Below are 18,772 nucleotides of genomic sequence, written 5' to 3'. Positions count from 1 at the left end.
TATAATATTATTATTAAATCCGGACTGATGTTTGAATGTTAATAAATACAGTTTCGATAATGTCTAATTAAAGGATTGTCATCACCGACTAACATCTTCAAAAAGGTTCGTTTCCATAATGCCACAAGTCGCAAGTGCACTTGTTGAAAGTGAACTAATAACTTTTGGTTTTAGTACACATTTAAAAAAATAAGTTTGTGCAGCGCCACTTTCTCAGTTGACAATGAGCCAATTAGCTTCCGTACGAAAGTACAAAATTCAACATTCGTCCCATCACTAATATGTAATAAATATATCTAAAAAGAAAATTATAGTAGAACTTTCTTCGTAGTAAAAATGTTTGTAAACGGTTTGTAAATTGCCATCAGGCAGCAGGCATCCGATTATCATAATATAATTCAAATACTCGAGCGGAAAATTGAAAATATAACACCATCGTATAATAATATATAATATATACATACATATAGATAGATATATATAAAAATCTCACGACACAATTTTCATTTTTCATCGTATGGAAAATACCTTTTTAATATAATATTTTTAAATCATTTTTTTTCTTCATTTATTTAATTTCATATAAAAAAAATTTTCATTTTAGATATATTATAAATTTTCATTAATATTTTTCTGTTAGTATACCTATATCGTACAAAAAAAAAAAAAAAAAAAAAAAAAAAACATTATCTTTTAAAATATCAATAAATTTATGCAGGATATTAATTTATATTTTTATATGTATGGATTAGTCGTATCAATGAATGTTTTTAACCAGGAATCCTCAATAACAGCTCCGATTTTAATGTTTTTTTTTTCAAAATGATTCTTTTTGTATATTATTTAAAATCAGAAACATTTCAAAAGGGGGAAATAACCTGGAGAGGGAATGATAGAATGATAGTTTGAAATTTCGAGAGATATTGATTTCATACAGTAGGTGTCACATAGAAAAAGATTTTTCGAAATTCATCCCCTAAAAGGGTGAAATAGGGGATGAAAGTTTGTATAAAAAATATACAAACCTGAGTTGAGTTCACTACTTAACCGATTTTAAAAATTCTTTCACGTATAGAATGCTACATTATCAGCAAGTAAAATGGGCTATATTTTATTTTCAAAAAATTAAGGTTCCGCAGCAAAAGTTTAGTTTAGAGAAAGGGGTAAACACAAATTTTTTTTTTAAATTTTTTCGGTTGCTATAAGTAAAATAGATAACTACTTAACATAAGCAAAACTGTAAATTTTTACTACAATTTATCATTTGGCCAGGTTTTCAAATCTAATTTTCTGATATTCGCGATTTAAATGTTGTTTATTAACGTTCTAAAATACAAAAATTACAATTTCTGTGTCTTTAATTTTGTACAAAGAAAAAAGTCAATTTTTCACGTTTAAAAAAAATGTAAGCCCAAATTTCAAAGAAACTTTTATAATGGATTACATTGGAAAAAGATACCTAAATATTGAGCTAACTTAATAATAATATGTATAAAATTATTTTTAGAACGTAAATATTGATGATAAAATATTTTTGTTTCAGAAATCCAACATGGTGGCGAAGACGCACAAGCATGGAACGAAGTCTAACTATGATTGCAACAGTTGCAATTCTAGTAGCATTATCATTAATAATCGCCTTAGCAGGAGTTTTATATGTTTACAAAACAAAGACCTCCCTAGGTAAGTTCAAAACTTTAGTAATTGACATTTCTTTATCTTAAGCTTTTTCTTATTTTGAATTTTTGAATATAATAAATATACGCAATTCTTTTTAATAGCTTAAATTATTTTTATTTGGGGCCATCGCACTTTACATCAGACAGCAGCAAGTAAACTTGGTATTTTGTACCTGTGGTTTGTCTAGAAAAATTGATACCATACTTTTCCTTTACTTGTAAAAAAATTCTAAATCTGATTCACTTGCGATTTAATCCAAATTAATTTAATTAAATTAAATATAATTTTAATTAAATTTTATCTATAAAAATTTAAAAATATTTGAAAATTAGATTTTTAATTTCAATAATCACTCCTTTAGGAACTGAAAATAGAATATTAGGATTGGGATACCAAAAAAAAAGGAATAATAACCACTCCCTCACAAAGCAAAAAGGGCGGCATATCAAACCGTCGTGCCTAGGGCAGCATCAAGCCTAAATCCGCCACTGTGTATTTTGTAGATAAATTTGTTACTCGAATAATAAATTAATGTATGTTTTATTAATTATTTTGTAGAAAGTGTTCCAAACTCCGCTGAAGCATTATCAGGTAATGAAAAATGGAAACCAGATATTGTGATCAGTGCAGATGGTGATGTTAAATTAAAACCAAAATCATACGATGAAGAATTATGTTTAACTACAGGCTGCGTTCATACAGGTATATCTCTTCGATATTTCTACAATCGAATTATTTCTAAACATTATCTTTATATAATGATTATGTTTGTTTATTGATGTCATCTAAGGTGATATCACAGTCCTTAATAAGTCCAGACTCTTTATCCAGACTTAATAACTATCTTCATACTAAAGACTAAATAACTCTATCCAAACTTAATAAGTCTGGATAAAGAGTTATTCAGAATTCCTAAGACTTTTCAGAATTTCTAAGACTTATTAAGACTTATTCTTTCTTCTTATTCGGAAAAATATTTTTTCCACCAGGAAAGTCGTGAATAATGTGCTTACCATTTTATCTCCTCACATTAAAATGAAATACTACATTTATGTAATGTTAGTTGCATAAACTTACTAATAAATTGTTTTATATTTTAGCATCCGAGATATTGAAAAATATGGATCCAAAAATTGATCCGTGTGATGATTTCTATGAGTTTGCATGCGGTAATTTTATCAAAAATACAAATATACCTGATGATAAAACTAGTGTTAGTGAATTCTCTGCCGTTGATGATAAATTACAAGAACAATTACGTACGATGATTGAAGAACCAATAAAAGCAAGTGATCCTAAACCATTTGTATTAGCGAAAGATTTGTATAAATCTTGTATGAATAAAAGTAAGTGGCTCATAAATATGGGTCTTAATCAATTAAAAAGCATAAAATAATGCAATCGTTTTGTTTTACAGCTTTAATTGAATCTCGTGGTTTAACACCATTATTCAATATTTTGAAAGAAATGGGCGGTTGGCCAGTATTAGATGGTGCTATGTGGAACGAGAATGATTTTACCTGGATTCAGTCTGTATATAGATTTAGAAGATTTGGATACAGTGTTGATTATTTCTTTGATTTTTCAATTGGTATTGATTTAAAGAACTCAACAGTTCGTAAAATTGATGTAAGTATTTGCGTTTAATATAATTAAGTCAACATAATAAATGCACAAAAAGTTTAATTTTTAGTCAAAATGTTTCTTTTAATAGTAGAAAGTCATAATTTTTCGGCATAATATCTTGTAAATAGTATTATCACTTTTATCATTTATTGCAACAAATGATAGAAGCTATTATTATCGTTTTTCCTTTCCTTAATTTGCGAAGCTATAAAAGATATTCTGTGAAGCTATAAAATATATAAGGTTACAGCTGGGTGGCTTCGTACTGTAATTCGTAAGGCATTTCTCAGAAACTACTCATCTAATCGATAGAGTGGCTGTCCTGGTGTGGGACACACTTAGACCATAGGGTCCGTTGTGATAACGAAAATTTGAAAATGAACTATTTGGAGCTGTTAAAAACAGCAGGAGTGCTTTGACGTCAACGGACTACAGGTCGAAGAAATTAATTGGACTATCTTATAACCTTCATGATACGTACATTAATTTTTATTAGTTTTTTAAACTTTTCCATGTACACGTATTAATAAAGGTTTTGCTTATCCTATTTGCTGGTAGACCGTTACCTTGTAAAAAGTCAACTTTTACTATCTCAAGAGAGAGGGAGTACACTTTACGCTATAGTTAACTCTGACTAGTAAATGATGATCAAATTTCAACAATTTTCGGGTTTTATCAACTTTTATTACTGGTCTTTGAAAAGACCAGTAATAGTAGACTCTACCAAGGAAGAGTCAACTCTTACAGGAGATTCAACTTTTCGTGTAACATATATAAATGTTACGTGGCCATTGTGGCCGGGTATAACTTACCCACGCGCTTCTTACAGACGTACCACCTCCACTGTAGTCACAAGGAGACTAAATAGAATAGCTAATACGCTTAAAGAAATCAAAGACCGCAGCTACTATGAGCGGCAACTAATTCGCGTATTTTGTTTTAAAGTTATTAGCGTTTTAAAAATCATCGTGTATTAGATACACATCAACAATGACGCCCGATTCAACCGAATGTAAATAATGTATGCCAAAAAATAAACTTCTTATGATCTTTTTTTGTTTTTTCAACAGTTAGATCAAGCTTCATTAGGATTACGTCGTGAATATTTAACCAAAGGATTCAACGATAAATTAGTAAGCGCTTATTATAGTTATATGGTTGACATTGCTGTAAAAATGGGTGCTGATAGAGAACGAGCATCAAAAGAACTAAAAGAATCACTTGAATTTGAAATAGCATTAGCCAATGTAAGTTTTATAAAAAAGATTTAAAATTAATTTTATTAGTTTGGAAAAATTAAATTGCTTGTTTCTCGTTTAGATATCGTTACCAAATGAAAAACGGCGAAACGCTACCTTACTATATAATCCATATACTCTAAAAGAATTACAAAATTTATTCAGTTATGTACCATGGGTTGAGTATATCAATACAATTTTACCAAAATCCGTACGAGTTGATGAAAATGAGATCGTTATTGTTTATGTTCCATCATATTTCCAAAAATTAGAAGCATTACTTAGTTCAACGCCAAAAAGGTATGTTAAAATTTTTTCATATTTTCTATTACTACTGAATATAACAAAATACGTTTGATCATTTATGAAGCGTATTATTCAATTCAATTCAATTTATTCATTATTTCTTTAAACAAATACAACATTGTACAGAACATGTCATAAAAGGGATAGGGAAAAAGAGGCATTCGCATACATAATGGTAATTGTTAAATAACATATGTTAATTTACTTCATTATTATTATAAGACTATCCGACTATTGATAACTGGAAATTGAAACCCCGCCAGCTGGCGATAATAATTCGTACTAATTAAAACAGGAAGTGGGCCTCTTACGGTAGTTCCAATTTAGACTACCTGGTGTCAATACTTGTTCTTGCCCTTTTTAAAATCTAATAAAAATATTCAAATTCAAATAAGATAAAACCCGCCAACTAACGATAATAATTCGTACTAATTAAGTGGACCCGTATTCAGTAGTTCCAGTTTAGACCACCAGGTTACTTACCTTTTATCAATAATAAAATATATTCTTTTCTCTTAGAAAGTTGCATTTTATTGATTGAAAAATATTTTGTACTAAATTTATTCCATCATTGAAGGAATTTTGAGGAGTAGTGGGCGGCAATTTTCTCAACTACCTATTGGCGGCAAATTTCTAAATCCGGGCCTAAATATACGTTTACTTTTTAAGGAAATATTGTACTATAAATTTCCAATAAATCTATAATTATTTCATAAACTTTATTTTATTTTAGAGTATTAGCAAATTATGTAATGTGGAGAGCCACTTCAGCATCTATCAGCTATTTAACCGAAGATGTTCGCAAACGGCAACTCGATTACAGTTCAGTTTTAAATGGTCAAACACAACGTGAATCGCGATGGAAAGAATGTATCGATATAGTTTCATCAAGGTACGGTTTTTTTTTTTTTAATTCAACTATTATCTAATTAAAAATACTCTCGCTTAAAAAACAAGTTTAATAAAATTTATATAAACTTTTTTAGTTTGTCAATATCTGTTGGTGCATTGTATGTACGTAAATATTTCAATGAAGATTCTAAAAAAGAAGCTTTAGAAATGGTTACTGGTATTCGAGAAGAATTTGCAAAAATATTACAAGAAGTTGATTGGATGGACGATGAAACCAGATCAAATGCTTTAGATAAAGCAGCTTCAATGCAAACACATATTGCATATCCTGATGAACTTTTGGATGATAATAAATTGATTGAATTTTACAAAGGGGTCAGTAAAATATTGATTTTTTTTTTTTTAATTCTTTTTATTATTAGGAATGAATCGAAATTTCCGATTGAATTCGGATGAAACTCATTAGTCCCGATTCCAGATTTTGAATAAGTTTCAAAAGGCATGAATCTAAAAAATATATTATTTGCTTCCATTGAAACCTAGTCATTCCTACTCCAATTTTTGTTATTATCATTTATTTTGATTGAATGTTTAAATGGATGTCATTGTGTGGAAGTTGATTGGTTTCCAAACTATCAGAAATAAATTATAGCTGAGACAATTTTCTACAAATAAAATTCAGAAGTATTTTTTCGTAAAGGTAATTATTTGTGAGACAAATTTTATTGATGATGATTTCTGTTAAAACTCGGCGAAAACTAAGATTATAGTTTAATTATTATTTATTTATTATATACATTAAATTAGTTGAGTTAAATGGTACCTTATTGTCCGAAATTTTCCGGGCTACAATTTATTACTGAACAATATATTATTGAAATATCCACTGTTTTCAAATTATTTGCGTAAAATATATCTTATTTAACATCATTTGAATCCGCATAATTAATTTCAAAGGTAATATGAAATAAGATACGAAGAATACCCTGGTGGAAAAAATATTTGAAAAAATAATAAGTCTTAATAAGTCTTAGGAAACTCTGAAAAAGTCTTAGAAACTTTAAAAAAGTATTAAGAACTCTGAATAACTCTGAATAAGTCTAGTCCGAAAACGTTGAGAAATTCAAAGTTCCTAAGACTTTTTCAGAAATTCTTATTCTTTCTTCAAATATTTTTTCCACCAGGGTAATGAAATTTTCACGGAATAAACACAACATTAAGTTGATCTAAGCCGCCTTTATGGTCGACGTCCTCATTATATTTCCTCATCATAATAAAAATTGGAAGAAACCGTAATATAAAGAATTCGTATAGACATGTTTACGGCTTAAAACATTATTTTAAGGCTTTATATTTGATTTAATTATTTTCTTTGAATTTATTTTGTATTTTTGTCATTTATGTAAAATTCTAGCTTGAAATAACACGACCCTTATACCTTGAATCAATATTAAACCTCACATTATTCGGTACTGAATTCTCATTCCGTCGTCTACGTGAACCAGTCAATAAAACAAGTTGGATATCACATTCCAGACCTGCCATTGTCAATGCATTTTATTCATCCGTTGAGAACAGTATTCGTAAGTACAAATAAACAGATCAGTAAATTACTGACCATCTGTTTTCTTTTTATTATATTCTAGTTAATATTAACTGAAGATTCACTATTTGAAAATAAAATCAGTTTGGATTTATTTCATCAACGTATCACATATGAAAAATTAAATTTACCGGTAAATAAATCTGATTGGAGATCAGGCGCTCCCGTTACATTTGTAAATGCATTTTATGAATGGAACGAAAATGTTATTCGTAAGTCCATAACAAGTCTTGTACACTATTTTGGGTGTACATTAAAGTTTTAGACGTGTTTTTAATGTTTTTTTTTTTTTTTTTTTTTTGTTATATTTGAATGCAACTTACATTGCATGATGTTGTTAAACTTTATAAATTTTTGTTTTCTTTCTTTGCATTACTAATTTATTTTTGAAATTATTTCGAATGTTAAATTATATTGCCTGATTAATTTCGATGTTAAGACATTATCATTGTGTTTCTCATTTATGATATTTTTTTCGATTACTTTTATTGTTGCTTGAATTTGGTCGAAAATTAAGGTACGTTGGATTGATGTAAAACGTGCCATTTTTTCATAGCCATAGCTATTCTTTTTATGAAATCGATTAAAGGAAAGAAGAATGGTTCCAAACAGCTGCTTTTGTTTTTACGTAAACGGGGAAAAATTCATCATTAATTTTTGTCGTTATTGAATGAATATGTAGATATGTTATGAATATGATGTTCAGTTAGTGATTTCATTTTTTGTTCAATTTTACCAGATACAAATTGCCACTGTAACAAAAACCCTATCTCAAAATTCGATTTATTACTTAAAATTCAGAAGACCTCTTAGCTACCAGGGTTTTGGCACCCGAATAAAAATGAGCGGTACCGGATTTTGGTTAAAGTTCTTACGTTGCTTGCGTCTATGATTATAGATATTAAAATTATTTAATAAACCCATATTAAGCACATAAATCAATTTTTTTCGAAATCATTCTTATTCAAAATCCATTTAATGCCCGCTTACTTTTTCCAAGTATGTAAGGAAAGCTTTTGATACCGGAAAAATTTCTTCATTTTCCTTTATCAGCAAATAAGATCAAAATAATCGCTAAACCATTACACAAAAATAAAATAAAAATAAAAAACACATCTCATAATCGCGAAGGTTTTAAGATAAGATATAAACCCTTTAAAAATTGATTCTTTTTAGTTTCGGGCATTATATCAACAAAATTTCAAGTAAAGATGTGTAATATATTTTAATCAAAAAGCATTTTTTAGCAATGATAAAACATTCTTTTTTTAAATAGTTTTTTGTCAAATGTCCGAAAATCAAACCGTTGAAAAAATCAATTGAGATCCTTTTCAACTTTTGCAGATAACTGACAAAAAAAATTTAAACTTAAACGCAATTTTGTATGTGATTCTGTTACAGCGGTAGTTAGTATCTCGAAATATATTTAAATTTTTACTGCATTGTTTGATATTTTAAAATTTGCTTGCTAAGAACAATTTTTAAAAATTGACACGCAAATCGAAATAAAATAGAATATTTTTTAAACTAAATTAAACGTTCACAGAATTCCCTGCTGGTATTTTACAAGGAAAATTCTTTGGTAATGACCGTCCTAGATATATGAATTATGGTGGAATTGGTTTTGTAATTGGTCATGAAATTACCCATGGATTTGATGATCAAGGTCGGCAATTTGATAAAAATGGCAACCTTGTTGATTGGTGGGCAGAAGATACAAAACAGGCGTTTATTAAAAAATCACAATGTATCATCGATCAGTATGGAAATTTCACAGATCCAGAAGTGGGATTAAATGTAAGTTATAAAACAAATTACAACTTTTACAATGTCACATGTTAGCTTCATAATAATAATCTTTTTCGAAAAACATAGTTAGAAAATTCAAAATATCGCTTGACTTTGAACTTTCAATTACTTTATATTACTTCCCCCCAGTGTTTTATTACTTCCCACATTTTTTGATGGTCGGAAAGGGCCCAAAAAAAAATGGTAAAGTAGCCTAATCCGGTCTTTCGCGTCAGACACCGTCGGATTGAGTTAAAAATAAAAAAGCTTTTAATAAGCTTAGGCGCCGTAAAAAGACGAAAAAAAAGAGCTGCGAATGAACCCGATTGGTAAATCGATGTCCCCACAAATTGCAAAAAACCATCGATTTTGCTCGAAATTTCAAAAATTCATAACTCTTGTTGTTTTAAAGATTAAAAGCTGAGATTTAAATAGATTGTAGCTTTTATGCCCATGAAGTAGTATCACACACAATTTCAGAAAGATCGGTTTTTTGCAATTTGTGGGGACATCGATTTACCAATCGGGTTCATTCGCAGCTCATTTTTTTCGTCTTTTTACGGCGCCTAAGCTTATTAAAAGCTTTTTTTATTTTTAGCTCAATCCGACGGTGTCTGACGCGAAAGACCGGATTAGGCTACTTTACCATTTTTTTTGGACCCTTTCCGACCATCAAAAAATGTTCGATTTTAGTTTCTTCAATTTGTAGCATAATTATCTACTTAATTCAATTTTTTTTCCGAACTCAGAATTAAAAAATTCAAAAAGTTAATTTGATCACACTAGGGGGAGCCTATTAATGTGTAAAAAATGTTTAAAAAATTATTATAATACTGACGTGTGAACACATGATAAAAATGAAAATTAATTTTTTATAATTTTAATTAGTTGAATGGTGTAAACACACAAGGTGAAAACATTGCTGATAACGGCGGAATTAAAGAAGCATATTTAGCATACAACCGTTGGGCAGAACAAAATGGTCCAGAAAAGCAATTACCCGGATTAAACTATTCCCCACAACAGATGTTCTGGATATCTGCTGCTAATACATGGTGCTCTAAATACCGGCCAGAAACCATGAAAATCAGAATAACGACTGGGTAATTATTTATAAAAATTTTATCATATATAATTATTAATTAATCGTTAAAATTTAATTTTTAGATATCACTCACCTGGAAGATTCCGAGTAATTGGACCATTCACAAATTCTGAACATTTCGCCAACGACTTTAACTGTCCTAAAGGTTCTAAAATGAATTCCGTTGAAAAATGTAAAGTTTGGTAAACAATTTTAATCTATTAAATAATTGCGTATAAAAAAAAACAAACAAAGAAAATCCGGCCTAAAAGACATAATATGTCGGCAGTACTTGAAATTGAGTGGTGTTCGCAATATTTAGTTTAATTTTTTAAGTTAAGGATCAAGTATTAATAAAATTTAAAATAAAAAATGTATAATTAGCAAAGTGAAGATTTTTTTAAAGACAACAATTTTATTTACAAAAACACAGGAACATATCTCGTAGAATTTAGTAATATTTCTTTTGAAATAAAAAGACAAGTGGGTTCGAATTCCACTACAAGTTGAGTGTATTGTGATGATTATTTTGAAATAATTTACTTGCTAATAAATATTAAATTTTAGTACTTATAATTTTTGAGTAAAAAAAAAAAGTATTTTAATTTTAAATTTAATAAAAAAAAAGTTGTGTGTTTTTAAAATAAAGAACTGAAAAATATTATTTTATTTGTTTATATGTAATAGATGACAAAAAAATAATAATAATATGTATTAACGGATTTTATGAATAAAAACTTAAGTGAAAACTTTGTATAAATTTTGTTTTACTTCTTCAATGTAGTTTTATTATAAATGCCTGCTTTTTGCAGAATGGATAGAACATGTATGCTGAAGTAAAAATGGATTGTTAATATAAGGGGTTTCGGCTGAGGGCTCGGGATATAAGCAAAACGAAGCTAATGATGAAGCGATCACGATGCGAGGGTCATATGGGAACCTTTGAAGTCAGTTTGTGTATTTTTATTAGTCATAATATAAACTTTCCATCAGATTTCAAGGTTAAGCGCTTAAAATGTACTTATATACATTATAACGGCGCGTCCATATAGTCAATAAGGTTGAGCGAGCGGCGTTGTACCAGTACTGGCTAAAACAAACGACTGTTAAACAACTTCATTTTGATATTTTGATATTGGCTTGAAACTTTTCAATTCACCCTTGTCTATTTTGAAAATATTCTGCATCAACGAATTGTTTGATCAATCTAATCTAATTTGCAAGCCAAACAAAAAAATTCATTCTATAAGAAACACAACTAAAGAAATTTTTGTAGCCACTAAAATATCTACTCTTTAAGATATTTGGGAGGGTTTCATCCGCTGATTTTAAATGAAAATTGATTCACGATTGTTTTTCGCCATATCTTATAAATAAAATTATCGTGTCGCGGTGTTTGTGGTTAAACTCCTCCGAAACGGCTTGACCGATTCTCATGAAATTTTGTGTGCATATTGGGTAGGTCTAAGAATCGGACATCTATTTTTCATCCCCCTAAATGTTAAGGGTAGTCCACCCCTAAATTATTTTATTATGATACAGCATTAGAAAATACATACAACCCTGAATTTTCAACCCCTATTTTTCCATCGCGATTTTTATTATTAATAGTAGATATTTATACAGTTAGTAGTTAGTAGATAGTATCTACAGTTATAGTAGATAGTTATTTTTATTTAAAAAAAAAAAATGTTTCCTAGAAATAATATACATGGCAAAACAACGTTTGCCGGGTCAGCTAGTATTATTATAAATTTCCCGATGCCCACCCGTTTCATTGAACACCTCCAAGCAAAAGCAGCTTAATAAGTTCACTAACTCCTTAGACACTCAAAACCAAATTGCTCTGGCACATCAAAAAAAAGTAAAATCGCGGCTTAAGTACATAAAATGTACAAATAAGAACACAAACTATAAAGTTTACGTAAAGACTATAGGAGCAAATATGGCTATAGTAAAAGACTATAGGAGCAAATATGGCACAGCATATTAAAATATAAAATGAAGTAGGTATCTTTTGTCTTTTCATTCAATGAGAAATCAGCCGATGTTAACGGGTATGGCTCACACTTTTTTTACTCGCGGTGCTGGCATCTTAGCTTTAAAATCCCTAACTTATTGAACAATCTGTTTATTTATATTACATATTTTGTTGCAAATATAGATAAAATACAACAACAAAATTATTAACCATAAATTATAACAATTTATTAATTTGTAATAATGTACATTTGGGTATTTATAAACAAATAAAAATTATAAAAAAGTACGGTTTATAAATAACAATGAATATAATAAAACTTTCATTATTTACAAACACAAATAAACACAGCACTTATTCGTCTCATTAAATTTATTATATTCGTGTGGTGTGTGCTTTATACGGAATATCGCGATCAACTATCATAATAATATGGAACGCATTCAAATTAATTAAAATTCAATCACACATTGCTTGTCACTTTTTATCTCATTTTATAAATTGAGATAAATACACAGATCTTTTGTTTAAAAATGTATGATTGTATTGTGTTCTTCGAACCGAGAATCAAATAATTTAGGGGACCATAAAATTTTATACTTTAAATTTGAATCAATGCATAGTAAAAACAATTGCATTTAACAATAAATTCGACCGTAACATTATCAATAAAAAAATAATCCCACTATGATTTCATTATTTAAATATTTTCCAATCGCTTGCCTAGAATTAAATATTAATTTATTTTTAAACTAATATGGTTGGGGTGCTTGTGTCACTATCAGATGAATCAGATGACTTTGATGATGATTTAGTGGTAGGTGGTTCATATTTATTTAATGTTTTTGATTCTCTACGTTCTTGTTCTGATTGCCAATTAACCTTTTGTTTATGTTGCTCAATAGCATCTAAACAACGTTCACGAATCATTTTTTCTGTTAACAAACCATCTTCAGAAGCATAAGCAGCTGCTTGCCATGCTACACCTAATTTTGCTATTTCACGACCGCTCATTCCTTCTGTTAGTCGTGCCATTTCTGAACATAGTGCACCATAATCGAATTGTTCGACTTTTAATCGTCTTGCACCTTCTGTGGCCGGTTGTAAAATAAATTTATCAAAGTATAAACGAATTAAACGTTCTCGTTCGTCTAGACCAGGTAAGTCAAATTCAACCATTTCATCTAAACGATCATTTACTGCCCAATCGAATTGTTCGGGTGTATTTGATGCTAATACTAACATGAATTTTTGACTTTGTTCACCTGTACGGTATAAAAATGCATTCAATGTTGCACGTAAGTCTTCAGATATTTGTTCAGATGATCGTTTACGTAAGAATGCATCCGCTTCATCGACAAATAATAATAAACCTGAAAAGATAAATATTTATTATCAAATCTGCTTTTGAATTTGACATCAATGATCAACATCAATAGAACACAAAAAGACTTAAATCAAGGTGATCCCACAAGAATCAAGTTTTAAAATTATCTGATTATCCCCAATTTTCCAATATAATTGATCATACTTTTCACTGATTTTTTTCCAATTCTTAATAATTAAAGTTTAAACGTCATTCATAGGTAGAAATTTTGATCAAATAAGTTTGATTTTCGTATTTTGCCTCATGAGAATTTCAGGCAACTTCTCGCAAATGGTGAGGTAGTCAATAAATTAAAAAAATTTGCATCAGTTCTGCAATTCCAAAGGTAGTTAAAATTCAATAGCAAAGAAAATCCAGTTCATTTGATTATTAGACAATAATTTTCTAAGAATTGTCTGAAATCGATCCGAGAAATCACTTTTTGTACGATATTTTCGAAATTATTCACCCAATCATCAAATGAAGCCGATTTTTGAACTTTTTCAATCGCAAGCGACTTTTTAGATAAAACTTAGTATACAGAGTAATTTTGATATAAAATTCAAAAACCGGGTTAATTTGAGTATTAACCGTTTATTTTTTATAGTATAGCCCGAAATCAGAATATATATTAGAAATTTTCGGCACTAACTCGAGTATTAGTCATCTACTCGTCAAATAAACTGGACTGTGATTTTTTAATCTTCTTTACGACTTTGTGTGTTCCAAAATCAGAGACAATAAACATTTCCTTGGTAAAGAAAAAAAACAGGTAAACAGGTATTGTAATTGAAAAACAATTATAAAAAGTTTGTTTGTGATTTAAATAAAAATCATTGTCATAATATTCGGCTAGGCACCGTCAGCATTTGATGTCATTGATAAATACATCTCTAGAAATTATTTTATGGTTTAAATATGGTTTGCATAGCAAATTTTTCGCCTTAAAAAAGTTCTCTAAAGCAAAAGCAGGTCGTTCTCTTTTATGAGTTCTGGAAAATTTTTGATAAAACGGACGAATATTGTTTTTTTTTTTTTTTCTCTAATAGAAAGGTAATTAAAAAACAGTTTGCAAAAATCATTTTTTTCGACAATCGATAAAACGGAATTTTTTTTATCCCCTAAAAATTACAGAAAATTGCATACCTTTCCTAGATGTGGTAGCCCAATCGAAAACTTTATGAATAGCTGTAACACCTTCCCGACCCATTGGTGCGACATCACCACCAGTCATAATAGCATAGTCCATTCCAGAATGCATTGCCAGCCGCTAAAATTTATTATTAAAATTTTTATTTCTTTTAAATATTAATTTAAATTTAAAACAATTTTCAGAAAAGCTTACTTTAGCAAACATAGTTTTTCCAGTACCAGGTGGTCCATGCATTAAAATATTCCTATATAAACCTTTGTTATGTTTGGTATTGCTTGTTGCAATTGCTATATCACGTAAACGTGACTCTAATTTAGGACTTAAGATTACACCAGCTAATGCATCTGCCGGTTTTCGTTCACGCCAACGTCTTATAACAACCATAGGATTTTTTAGCGCATCAATCAGAGTAAATCGTGATGTTTCACGTACTAATGATGGTTTACCTAAACGTGATTCTATATAACGTGCAGCAACACTTGTGCCACCTTTTGCTGAATATACACCCAATGCTAATAATGATAGACCACCAGCTGCTGCAACCACTTTATCCCAGTCTGTTAACAGTGCATGTACACCAGAACCAAGTACTGAACCAGCAGTTCTGTAAAATAAGAATCACCAGTTATTCTTCTCTAGTCGGTATTCTAATGCTGATTGATTATTGATAAGGGTATTAAAAATAGTAAATAAATCGTACTTTATACTCTCCATGACTGTAACACGATTTTCTGCAGCCTTCAACCGAATTTGTTCCAATGTTAAATCATGATTTTCACGATCAATTTTTGCTTTTGCACGTAGCTCATGTTCCAATTTTCGCATTTCATTTTTATGTCTTAAATCCATTTCATGTTCAATTGTTGCTTTACGCATTGCTTCCTGTTTTGCTACAGATTCTTCTTGCCTGAAAGAAAATGCAATTTTTGTAAGCGTTATGGCAACGATCATTATATTAAATTAACAACACCAGTGGTGAATTTAACAGATGGGCAAAGATGGGCAAAGAAGCAGAGGATCCAAATTGTGTTAAAATATTTTCAACACATTAGTTTCTTACCTATTACTTTAAGTTACCTTTACTTTCGATAAAAACTAGAGAGTAGAGCACAAAATTCGATGAGGGGAGTCTGGTACTTTATTTTCAGGGACCCTAGAGAAATTTTGTCCACTGGGACTTTTTCCTTAAATCTGCCACTGAACAACATATGCTGATTTTAATGATAATCAAATATTCCTACGCTATATATTTCAATTATTTTGAATAAGATTATGTAATATATCTTATTATACGCGAACGGTACCTTAGAGATTGATAATTTGTATTGATTGATAATATTACGTGATTTCTCTTTTATAATGTTTCTAAACTTCGTAGATTTACTTCGAAAATCTTAAACAAACATGACATCACATTGATGTATAAATTATATTTTTTAACAACGAAATTGTTTTTGGTTTCTTTGTAAATATGAAAACTTTAAAAGTTTTTTGGATCCAAAACTTACTACAAATGAGGCTGTATGTCTTGGGAGAAAAGAGGGATTGAAATACTTTTTCGTTTTTTCGCAACATGTATATATAACGAAAAATACAAAATTTTTAATTTTCTTGAGTTGATTTTTTGTTATTAATTATTTTCGTATTATTAGTAATTTTGAACCAAATTTTTTTATTAAAAATGTGTAAGCAATACAAAAATTTTTAACTAATAAAACATTAAACTGCTTTAATCAACAATGTCTTTATTTTATTGGTTAAATTGGATAGTGCCCATAACTCCTTAACTGTTGGGTTTTGGAGAAAAGTATATAAGGTACTTTCGACTTAAAATTGTCCAAAAAATACGTTCTTAAGCTATGTCCATCAAATCACGGGACACCTTGTATATACATAAACCAAAATCAAGAGTTCACAGTAAAGTACTTAACGTGGTAAATAACAGAATTTAATAATTTAATTACCTTCGTAAATTTTCATCGTTCATACGCTGTTGTTGTAATAATTGATCTTCGTAACGTTTTCTAGACAATTGATCTTGATAATTAGCCATTTGTTGACGTTGTTTAGCCTCTTCAGCTAATGTTTTCCGTTTTTCTTCGCCATCAACTCGACGTTGATCAACTTGCATTTGTGCAATGTGTGCTTCATATTCTTTTGTTTTAGTTACCAGTTCTTGTTGTTTTGTGACTTCTTGCATTTTTGACAATTCCAGCGCTTCTTTGGCATGCCCTTTAAAATTACAAGAAATGATTAAAAATTATATTAAATATTACTTTAACTATCCCAAAAAATAAATTCAAAAGTACTTTTTGTTAGCTAGCTAAATTGTTTGTTTATAAATTCAGCAATTCCTCATCCTTTTACGAAATACCATGACGATGCCATTGATAAATGACTATTTTATAAGGGCCAGAAAAACCTATTTATATAAATTAGTTGCAAACCTTCCAATGAAAATTACAATAAAATTATTAAATTCTTAAGTGATAATCTAAGCTACGTATGGCAAAATTTATGTTTCTTCTTTTTCAACATTCTAAGAGTTCATCATCAAAACTTATCGAGAAGGCGCATAGAATACCGTAAGCACAGGTTTAGTTCTTACGACGAGAATTCCAGCAAAAATATCTTCCCAAAGAAAACTTTACAGAAATTGAAAATCGTCACTCAATTTCCTTAGTTTGAGATTGGAATAAACTACAATAAGTGATTTTTTAATTGGAAAGGGTTCTTATACCTAGATCATTCGGTAATTTTTGAAACCGAGATCTCAAATAGATTTAATCCAGCTTTTCTTCAAGTGTTCTAAATGCATTCATCAATACAATTTGATATTTAAATCTCGGATTTTCAGATTCTGTATTCAAAATATCAACATCTTATAATGAACCAAAGAGATATAAAATATCCAGCTCGTAAACGGTTGCTTATGAAACGAAATAGATTTTGTAACAAATTATTTTTGAATGCAGAAAAAATTATTTCCTCTTACGAAATTAACTGAATAAGTGCCGAATGTCCCATATAAAATACAGCGAAGCCCGTTTGCTTGCGTAATAAGTTAGGAAAAAATCTTGAATGATGCAATATATTTTAGAACTTACTAGATTTTTCGAGTTCTTTAGCTGCGGCTGCAGCTCGTTCTAAAGCTGATGAATCAAAACGATATGCCTCCATAGCTCTACGTTGTGAACTTGTCATTTCTGGAGGATTTTGTCCTCCTTGATCACTACCACCTCCACCACCGGTTCCAGGGGGTACTTGTAATCCAAAATTTGACAAATCCGACGGATTATTACGATTATATCCAAATAACCACGACATTGTCACACAATTTTATGCTCACACACTTAAAATATACTGTTAAAGGAAATGTATTTTTGAAAAATCAATTGAAGGTTATCTCAAGCATGTGAGAAGGAAGGCTCAAAGAACAATTTATACATGCTCATGAAATTACACAACACACTCCGTATTATCCTCACGCATTGTCAACGGGTTGATTATCAAATGTAACTAGAAAAGAAAATGACACATGCGCATATAAAAATTTTTAATAAAATATCCTTGTTTGTCTAGTTCATTTTCATATCTATCTATCTTTTGTTATACCTCGTTGTTAGTACAAACTTCCAATACTTGAATGCACTAGGTACGTAATTCGTAAATTTAAATATTTGATTTAATTATTTAATATTCTTTAGCATAAAATAAAAAAAAATACAAAACAAATCGAAAATTGACATACATTATTTATAATTTTAAAAACTTGGATAGTTTTTAATTACGTTAATTTGTAATCATTTAACAGAAAATCTAATTTGGAAATCAGTTTTTACTTCAGTCATCAATAATACTTCTTTTATTTAAAAACTAAGTAAAATGTCAAAAAAATCAATTTTTGGTGTATATGTACTCTATAAATACGCTGAAATAAAAAAGGCTTGGATTTAAACCTCGTGAATATATTCAAAATTACAAAAAAAATATTTTTGCCCAAAATCAGAAGAGCGCCAGAAACTTTTTTGCTGTAATCACTATTTTTCGAGTTTGACCTGCTGTTTCGGTACCTTTCTGCACCCTGTATGCGTG

The 18,772-nt window shown here is 29.3% G+C and overlaps 2 protein-coding genes across 2 annotated transcripts in view; one reads left to right on the top strand and one right to left on the bottom strand.

Annotated features, from left to right (window-relative positions):
- The window catches only part of LOC123302194 (neprilysin-2-like), an 89,872-nt gene extending 79,150 nt beyond the window's left edge, over positions 1-10,722 (top strand). Inside the window, exons 2-13 of the mRNA XM_044885034.1 lie at positions 1,544-1,683; positions 2,239-2,382; positions 2,781-3,026; positions 3,098-3,309; positions 4,377-4,553; positions 4,627-4,844; positions 5,584-5,742; positions 5,837-6,077; positions 7,117-7,285; positions 8,852-9,102; positions 9,982-10,196; positions 10,261-10,722. Of these exons, the coding sequence (XP_044740969.1) occupies positions 1,544-1,683; positions 2,239-2,382; positions 2,781-3,026; positions 3,098-3,309; positions 4,377-4,553; positions 4,627-4,844; positions 5,584-5,742; positions 5,837-6,077; positions 7,117-7,285; positions 8,852-9,102; positions 9,982-10,196; positions 10,261-10,384 (2,296 nt within the window). The 3' untranslated portion in view covers positions 10,385-10,722. The remainder of the gene's footprint in view (positions 1-1,543; positions 1,684-2,238; positions 2,383-2,780; positions 3,027-3,097; positions 3,310-4,376; positions 4,554-4,626; positions 4,845-5,583; positions 5,743-5,836; positions 6,078-7,116; positions 7,286-8,851; positions 9,103-9,981; positions 10,197-10,260) is intronic.
- Positions 10,723-12,449: 1,727 nt separating this feature from the next.
- LOC123292804 (ATPase family AAA domain-containing protein 3A homolog) lies at positions 12,450-18,170 on the bottom strand. The gene is made up of 6 exons (XM_044873874.1): positions 17,785-18,170; positions 16,642-16,909; positions 15,378-15,584; positions 14,870-15,281; positions 14,671-14,794; positions 12,450-13,531 (listed from the first exon to the last, which is right to left on the bottom strand). The coding sequence occupies exons 1-6, from the start codon at positions 18,002-18,004 to the stop codon at positions 12,906-12,908; spliced, it is 1,857 nt and encodes a 618-aa protein (XP_044729809.1). The 5' UTR covers positions 18,005-18,170; the 3' UTR covers positions 12,450-12,905.
- Between the last annotated feature and the right edge of the window lie 602 nt (positions 18,171-18,772).

Source organism: Chrysoperla carnea, chromosome 1 (assembly GCF_905475395.1).
Source record: "Chrysoperla carnea chromosome 1, inChrCarn1.1, whole genome shotgun sequence".
Classification (NCBI taxonomy): Eukaryota; Metazoa; Arthropoda; class Insecta; order Neuroptera; family Chrysopidae; genus Chrysoperla; species Chrysoperla carnea.
Note: the sequence above shows the minus strand (reverse complement) of the source record. Positions and strands in the feature narration are given on the sequence as shown.